The 8,177-nt window shown below is 47.3% G+C and overlaps 1 protein-coding gene across 5 annotated transcripts; it reads left to right on the forward strand.

The window, feature by feature from the left end:
- The first annotated feature begins 24 nt into the window (after positions 1-24).
- FAM118A (family with sequence similarity 118 member A) lies at positions 25-7,512 on the forward strand. Of its 5 annotated transcripts, XM_027702507.1 has the most exons (9): positions 520-969; positions 1,192-1,247; positions 2,089-2,341; positions 3,280-3,501; positions 4,103-4,231; positions 5,005-5,290; positions 6,381-6,413; positions 7,103-7,244; positions 7,345-7,512. In XM_027702507.1, the coding sequence occupies exons 1-8, from the start codon at positions 754-756 to the stop codon at positions 7,198-7,200; spliced, it is 1,293 nt and encodes a 430-aa protein (XP_027558308.1). In that variant the 5' UTR covers positions 520-753; the 3' UTR covers positions 7,201-7,244; positions 7,345-7,512. The 5 variants fall into 5 exon arrangements, with proteins under 5 accessions (XP_027558309.1, XP_027558308.1, XP_027558307.1 ...); XM_027702508.1 differs by lacking the exons at positions 520-969; positions 7,345-7,512 and adding an exon at positions 25-116 and having other exon boundaries at positions 7,103-7,322; XM_027702506.1 differs by lacking the exon at positions 7,345-7,512 and having other exon boundaries at positions 521-969; positions 7,103-7,322.
- The last annotated feature ends 665 nt before the right edge of the window (positions 7,513-8,177 follow it).

Below are 8,177 nucleotides of genomic sequence, written 5' to 3' on the forward strand. Positions count from 1 at the left end.
TGCCCAGGTGAGCCGTGCCCAGGTGCCCGTGCCCAGGTGAGCCGTGCGGTGCCACCCGCTGTCCCCAGGATGCCGCGGCCGCGGCCGGCCCCGCCTCGCCGGTAGAGCTGCGGAAGGTAACGCTGCCGCCTCCTCCTGCTCCTTCTTCCCTCTGGATTTAGCTTTGCTTTCCTCTCCTCTCACCCCCGTCCTTCTCATCCCCAAGGCTCCCGTCACCCCCGCGTTCCCGCGGGGTCCCTCTCTCCCGTCGCTGAGCCCGGGTGTGTGTCACAGCCCCGCGGGTCTGGGGTTTTGCCTGGGAGGGTATTTAAGGGTTTTTAAGCGTTTTCCGGGAGCCGTGGCCGTTCCCATCTCCGTTCCCGGGGCTCGGATGTGTCCGTGTCCCCCCGGTCGCGGGTTTGGGGCCGGTTTTAACCAAACCCCGTAAGCAAACGCTGCCTTTGGGAGCCGCCGGAACGCGCCGGCAGCGCGGCTGTTTCCCGGGCGGCGGGCAGGGCTGGGAATCCCTCCGGGTCATTCCCAGGATCGGCAGGGGCGGCTGTGCTGCCCAGCCTCCTGCTGCCGACCTGGCTGTTCCCGGAGGGAAGCGGCAGGAGGGGTCCGGAGCATCCCCTTTGCCCGCGGCTGCCTTGGGGTCGGAGCGTTCGGGGCGCTTTTCGGACATGGAGCTCCCTGGAAACGCTCGTCCCGTTAAACCTTTGGCTCGGAGCTTCAGTCTTCTTGTTTCGTAGATAGATCCTTAAATGAAACTTAATGCCCGGAGCAGCAAAAAAAAAAAAAAAGGTGAAATTAGGTGGTGTTTGGATGTCCCCGCCGTGTGTTCGGAGCGAGGACCCGGCTCCCATCCCGGCGTTCCCGCATCACTGCGGCTCCCACAGTGCCACGAGGGAACCTGGTGGCCGAGCAGCTGCCCCCGCCTTGGGGCAGTCCCAGGGGATGTTCCAGAGCAGTTCCCGGTGCTCCGGGGAGATTTGACCCCTTCTCACTTGCAGCTATTCGGCCCCGAGGGGTGGGGGGATCGCTGCTCCCGCTTCCTTGCACAGCTCCTGCTTCCAGGAACCGACTCCAGGAGCTAAAAGGAAACAGCGAGGTCTGAAATGTTGGTATTGGCAGCAGCCTGTGGCGAGATAATGATTTTATTGAATTTGGGAGGTTGCTACTGTAATTAATAAAGCTTTTTATTTTATTCAGGGCTCAGAGATGGATTCACCAGAACGAGCCACAATTAGAAGTGAGCAGAAATCCAGGTAACTTGTGTTGGAAAAGTTATGTTTATATGTCTGTGTGTCTATGTACACACATATATGGATTTATTTAAGTGTCTCAATGGCAATCTGAAACCACAGGGGGCATAAACTACTGAATACTGGATACAAGAACATCATGCATGAAAACTTGAAGTGATTCCAGTAACTAGTTTCTCCACTGACTGAGTGCTTCATGCTCAGTTAAGCCGTTTGTGAGGAATGAATAAAAAACTTCCTGAGAGGAAACAATTTGGGCTGAATGTAGCAGGCAGGGATGGGGGGCGTCAGACGCATTTTCCTTGTAGGCGGGAGCTGGCAACCCCGTCTACATTTATTTGTTGCTTTGCCTGGGGCCATTTCAAGTTAAACACTGTAGTTCGAGTTAGACAGTTTCAGATGATTGTGAAACAGGAGGTGTTAAACATCCACGTTACCAGGAATTGAAAGGTCTGTAAAGGCAGTTGGAAAGTCAGGGGTACTGAAATCCCTGTTTGTACAGAAGTGATTTCGCTGTGTGGTTTTAAAAGCATTTTCACTTCTCTGCTGAGTAATCAAGAAAGATTGTCCTGAGAGTTCCCTGTGCTGGTTTGTGCAGGGAGTGTGGAAACAGCACAGAGAGGGATCTGTGGGTAGTAATGTCTGAGCAGTGGGTTGGGTGGACCCTTGATCTGAACCAACATGACTGCTGTGTTCACATATCCTGCACTGAGCACAAACGAGAATGAAGATACTGCTGCTTCCCAGGAAAAAAAAAAAAAAAAAAAAAAACCCAAAAAATTGTTTCTTTGAAACATCATGCCTTCAGGATGGGCACAAGGAATTTTTGTTTTCCGTTTTGCAGAAAATTCCTGAAGAGCCTGGTGCGGAAGCAGCCGCGGGAGCTGCTGGTGGTGCTGGGCACGGGGGTGAGCGCTGCCGTGGCCCCGGGAATCCCGGCCCTGTGCTCCTGGAGGAGCTGCATCGAGGCCGTGCTGGGAGCAGCCGAGCAGCTGGAGGTGCTGCACCCCGGGGACGTGGCGGAATTCCGCAAGAAGGTGACCAAAGAGAGGGACCTGCTCGTGGTTGCCCACGATCTCATCAGGAAGATGTCACCGGTGAGTGTGTTTGTGACCTCTGCTCCTTTCTAAAACCGCTTCATGCTTCTATTCAGTTACCAGCAAAAACCTGTTTCCAAAACTTGACCTTTTTTCTGGTGAAAATGGCCATTTTGTGAGTAATCATGTAACACACCGTATGTTTTGGAGAGCCTAAAACATCCCTGGGTTTTAGTGTGAGTCAGCTTTCATCAGAATTAATGCAAGCAGGAGTCCTAACTGTTAAATATTCGCTGCGATTCGCTTCTGGGAAATGAAAGGGGAATTTGCAGCCCTGTGGAAAAAACTAGGAGGACCCTGGAAATACAGGTAGGCCCTGACCCTACTGATGGCCTTGGCCACACAGAGTGAATCACTTCCCTAAAGACAGTCCCTACAAACCCAGGTTCTCAGCCATCCACTGAGTTTCCAGAGGTTTTCAGACTCTGTTAAGCCCTTTGCCAAGTCTTCCTTTTAGCTGAAATATTCAGGGTGACAGACATAGCCCCAAAGTGTAGGCTGTGGGGAATGTTTTGCAGCATGTGGGCAGCCTCTCTACTACCTACTCTGATAATTACCCCACTTTTGAGGGGACTCTGTGTGTGTTTGTGGTAGATTTAATCACTAATAACAGTTTTCTCAGCCAGGAAGGAAAAAACAGAAAAAAAGGAAATGCCACCTTCAATAGTGTATCCCAGACTCTGAATCCAGGGAATGGTAGTTTTAGTGCTGTTTTCTTGCACCTGTATTACAAGCTCTCTTGAGAAACCCAGCCTAATGTTTGGAGCTACACTGAGTGAGGGCAACACTGGAAATAAATTGGGATTTATTTTGGGTGGTTTTGCTTGGTGTGCTGTGCAAGCCCTCTATGCTCTGGCACTAAGTATCCAGGTGAAGTGGGTTCCTGTGGGAGGCAGGGATCATGGAGCTGCTGAAGTGTTCCTCTGCTCTCTCCTCAGCGTACCGGGGACACGAAGCCCAACTTCTTCCAGGATTGCTTGATGGAGGTGTTTGATAATTTGGAGCAGCACATCCAGAACCCCGTGGTCCTGCAGTCCATCCTGAGGCTCATGGAGAGAGGCACAATGGTTCTGACCACAAACTATGATAATTTGCTCGAGATATTTGGTCAGCAACAGGGCAAACCTATGGAATCTTTAGACCTTAAAGATAAGGATAAGGTATGATGAGAGCAGTAAAATTAGTAGATTTAATATAAGACAAGGCAGCTCGAAAGCTTCACTGAAAGATGTTTTCCTGTTTAAAAAGTGTCAAGACTAAAGCTTGTTAATTGTTAGAGCATGTCTATAAGCTGCAGCAGATGCCCAGACATTTCTTTTACGTGTCTGTTTACTCTGAGTAATCTGGTAACAGTTACCAAGGAGAATTTCAGTGACACATTTATTGACCAGTTCCCCACATTCGCTGTGAAAAGCCCACAGATTTATTTAACTTCTGTGAAGTCATTGTTAAAATCCCAAGTAGGATTTCACCTGGCTGGTAGGTGTTGTGCTGTTCATACCTTTCCTGTCAGTGCTGCTGGAATTTGCTGCTTGGTTGAATGCTTGTTTAGCCCCAAAAGGCAGAGACAGCTGCAGCATCAGCCATCACCTCTTTGTTACGGTTTCAAGTGAGCTGTGTAATTAGCAATTACAATCTCTTGCTGCAGGGAAGTGCAAAAGGAGTTATTTCTGCTTTAAGTGGTTTATAAGTCAGTCCAGCTGTTTAGTTTTCCAGGATCCTGGTGATTGTGGTCCATTATAACTGCGTGATTTGCTTCAGGTTCTTCAGTGGGCGAGAGGCCACGTAAAATATGGAGTTCTTCACATCCATGGCTTATACACAGATCCCTGTGGAATGGTGCTTGACCCCTCGGGATATAAGGATGTCACTCAGGATCCTGAAGTCATGGTTTGTGTGATCTTTAAATTTTTTACCATGTTTTCCAAACTGTTTTATCATAACTGCTGCAGACATGTTACCTGAGGCTGGGGCTGTGGGGGGTCATATAAATGAAATACTTGGGGCCCAGAGAAATGATTCAGAATTATTCAGAAAGGCAGCTGTGTTGCCAGGGCAGTGCCCTCACACACTCCTGCTAAATCACAGTCAAACCCCTCAGCTGGATGTCTCAGTTGGAGTTCTTTGTATTTGTCTTAGGAAAGAACAGGAGCCCCAAAATACTGGACACCAGGACAAGGATTCATCACCATATCATTGCTTGGATTCATGATTTAGGGGCTTAGGCTGTTACCAGCTCTGGATCCTTGACTGAATGTTGTATCTTAGCTGGTTTAGGAACTCAAACATTTGGTCAAGAATATTAATTCTCCTTATTTACAGACTGACCTAATGGGAGCCCAATATTCTGTCATCACAACTCTTTCAATTTAATTTCCCTTGCTGGTAACACTTATGTGTTTAAACTTCACAGAATGGCTTGGGTTGGGAGGGACCTTAGAGGTCACCTAGTTCTAACCCCCATGTATTTGTATAACTTGGATTTTTTTTCAATAGTTACAAAATGTCAGTTTGGCCTGGTCCTAAAACATTTGCTTCTTTCAGCTCCCTAGTGAAGGTTCTGCTCTGCTGCTCCTTTTCAGCCTGGCTTATTTTGGAAGTCCTGACCTTGGCTTTGCCTGCTGAAGTAAATGTGGCTTTTGTTTGTTTCTGGCCCTTCCCAGGAGGTTCTTCAGAACTTGTACCGGACCAAGTCCTTCCTGTTTTTGGGCTGTGGGGAGACTCTGCGGGACCAGATATTCCAAGCCCTTTTTCTTTACACAGTAAAGAACAAAGTGGATTTAGAGCATTACATGTTGGTGCTTAAAGAAAACGAAGACCACTTTTTCAAGCTGCAGGCAGACATGCTGCTGCACGGGATAAAGGTGGTGTCCTACGGGGACTGCTTCCAGCAATTCCCAGAGTACGTCCAGGATCTCGCTGCTCAGATCTGCAAGCAGAGGAGTCCAGGTAAGGAAAATCCAGGGAATGTGGCCTCCTCACCAGCACAGGCTGGATTGAACAGGTGCCCAGCAGTGCCCTGTGTGAGCCCTGGACGAGGTGCTGACCTCGTGTGCAGCTCCTTGGCTCCTGAGGGACAGGCAGCCTTGGAACACGTGGCCAAACTGTGACCAGATCTGGTTTTGGAAATCTGTGCATTTGGGAGGGCTGGGGATTCTTGCAACTCTGATCTTGAATTCTGAATTTGCCTTTTTGTTAGCATTTGGTTAAGGTGTTCACTGGGCTTATCACAGTCAGGGCTAATGGGGAGAAACAACTCTGTCAGTGGAAAGATATTCCTTTCATGTTTTCCAAACCAGGACTGGTCTGCTGTGGTTTATGCAGAGAACTGAGGAAAATAACTAAATGACCTTGGGAAGAATTACTATTTGACAGCTCTTTTATTTATCAACTCAGTGAAACTGTTTTGTCTAAAATTACTTCAAGTGGTGCATAGCAGGAACCTTCCCCTTGCTCCCCCTCAAAGAAAACTGCAGATGCATGCCCAAATTATATCCTGCTTTTTGTGACCTGATGAATATTCCAGTTAGACTGCATTATGTTTTTCTTTCTATGGAGGCTAGAAAAAAATATTAGGCACAGCATGGAGCTTTCAGGACATTTATCTGCAGTGTAGACAACTAAAAGTAAGTTGGTGTGCAGTTCCAGACACTGAACGCAGCCTGCTGGTTTGGTTTTGATGTACTGGTGTTGATGGATGTACTTTTCATAGTCTGAGCAGTACCTAGAGCCTGTTCATTGGAGAATCCAATTTATTGCAGAGCAGCCATTGATATCAAAACAGGGAGGGACACAGGTTTGCCTAAGTTCTAAATGGAAATGACTGCAAAAATCAGATTCTAATGCTCCCCTTTTCCTTCTTGGGAATTCCTGATTGGCATCAGACTTGTGAGAAGAGGGACCTCTCACTTACAAGGTCCCTCCCAGCCAAAAACCATTTTGGGATTCTAAACACAACCTTGCTGTTTTGGGATGGTGGCTAAATTACAAAAGCTTTCTGGCTGGTAACCTGTGCTGCTGCTCTCTCCCCCTTCCCTAGATGCTGATCGGGTGGACAGCACAACCCTGCTGGGTAAGTAACATTTTTATTGGCACAGAAAGTGCCATAATCCTACCAAAGAGAGAAAAATACACCTCTTGTTTCCAAAGTAACTAAATGATTACTGTGCACTGCTCTACTTTACTTCTCAAAGTCTGCTGCATGCTCTCTTTTTCCCCTTCTGATTTTCTTTCTGCTTAGCAGCAGGTAACTGCTGGGTTTCAGCTGTCAATCAAATGATAAATGATAGAAAAGCTCCAGTAAGTGTATATAAAAAGTTATTAATGCTGACTAGAGTACTCTAAGGTAATACTAATATCCATGAGGTGGGCAGGTGTATAAAGTCAGAGATTAGGTTGGTAATTCCAACTGGATCTTAGGCTTACCTGTCTTGCAACTGAGTTCATGAATCCCATTTTCAATAAAGCAAAATCAGGCATCAGTAAAGGAGAAACCAAAAACTTGAGCACAATTTATTCCAGTTCCTCTCAACATAAAGCTCCTTACAGGTAATTTTAGCTCCTGTTTGCTTGTAATTTGGAATACAGACCAAGTAAAACAGACTTTCAGCAGGGTTAGTGTTATATATAATTCAGAATCCAAAACCAAGAACCTTAGGGGACCAGGACTGTGTTTACCTTTGTATCTGGTGCTTGTAGTAAAATTACACCAAGCACATGTATGTAGCAACAATTTGGGGTTTTTTCCTTCTCCCTCCCCAGGAACTTCATGTGTGGACTGTGCTAAAAGGAAGTTGGGAGAAAGTGGCACTGACTCTCCTAAGAGGATCAAGCAGTCAGATACACCCACTAGTGAATGAAAAAACCGCAAACACCCAAAGCCCACCCCAGAAGCTTTTTAACAGTAGGTGTTTTACATCTGCTGCATGGAAAGTTCTGAGCTGGTATTTCCATGGTTTTAAGTGGAATAAAACTGTACATATATTAGCCTTTCCTTTGTAAAGCTGTAAAGGTGTGATGTGTATGAAGCTGGAGCCACCAGTCACTCCCCTGGCACGGCCAGACCCTCAGGCTGTACCTGCAGGGTCAGGGACAAGTAGGTGCAACTTCTGTCAAGCTCTTCAGACCAAACTCTGCCCAGCTGCAGCCACAAGAGAGGTAACTTTGGAATCTGTCAGCCCAGTCAGTATCCAGGGATGGATCTGCAGACAATTCCTGGTGTGTACCTTTGCTGTGGGTTGAACTACTCTAAGGGTGAAGGTGGGGCACTGCAGCACCTCTTGGCCCCAGGGACTGGTACTTCTCCCACTGGGGCACCACACAGACACAGTTATTACTGGAGTGGCTTGGAAAAGCTGATCCTACAGAGGGGCATTTTCAAGGCTGTTTGTGATTCCATTGCCCAGGGCTCTTTTTCTACTTCACTCATAACCTTTTTTTTTTTTTAAATGGGAGTAAGATGCTTACTGAAAACCAACCTGTTGACCATGACATTACCCTGTTTTGCTCAAGCTGTGTAACAAATTTGGAAGGACATCTCTGAAGGTGACATACACTCTCTCAATACAATATTTAAAGTAAACTGTTCCTGTGTGGCAGCTGTCCCCGTTCTTCAGGCTGTTCCTTTCTTCACTGCATTTTTCTGTCTCAACCACCTGTTCCCAGCAAATGGTTAAAACCCCCCAAACAAACCAGGACTTGTGTATTAGCAGCACCCAGACTGCTGTAGGTCAGAGACCTTTGGACACCACTGAGGCTGCTCCTCCATCCACCCTTCACACTGCCAGAGGTCTTTCCACGTCTGTCACTGGATTCTCAATGAAGGCACTGACATAAA

This window comes from Neopelma chrysocephalum, unplaced genomic scaffold (assembly GCF_003984885.1).
Source record: "Neopelma chrysocephalum unplaced genomic scaffold, ASM398488v2 Primary Assembly neopelma1_188, whole genome shotgun sequence".
NCBI lineage: Eukaryota > Metazoa > Chordata > Aves > Passeriformes > Pipridae > Neopelma > Neopelma chrysocephalum.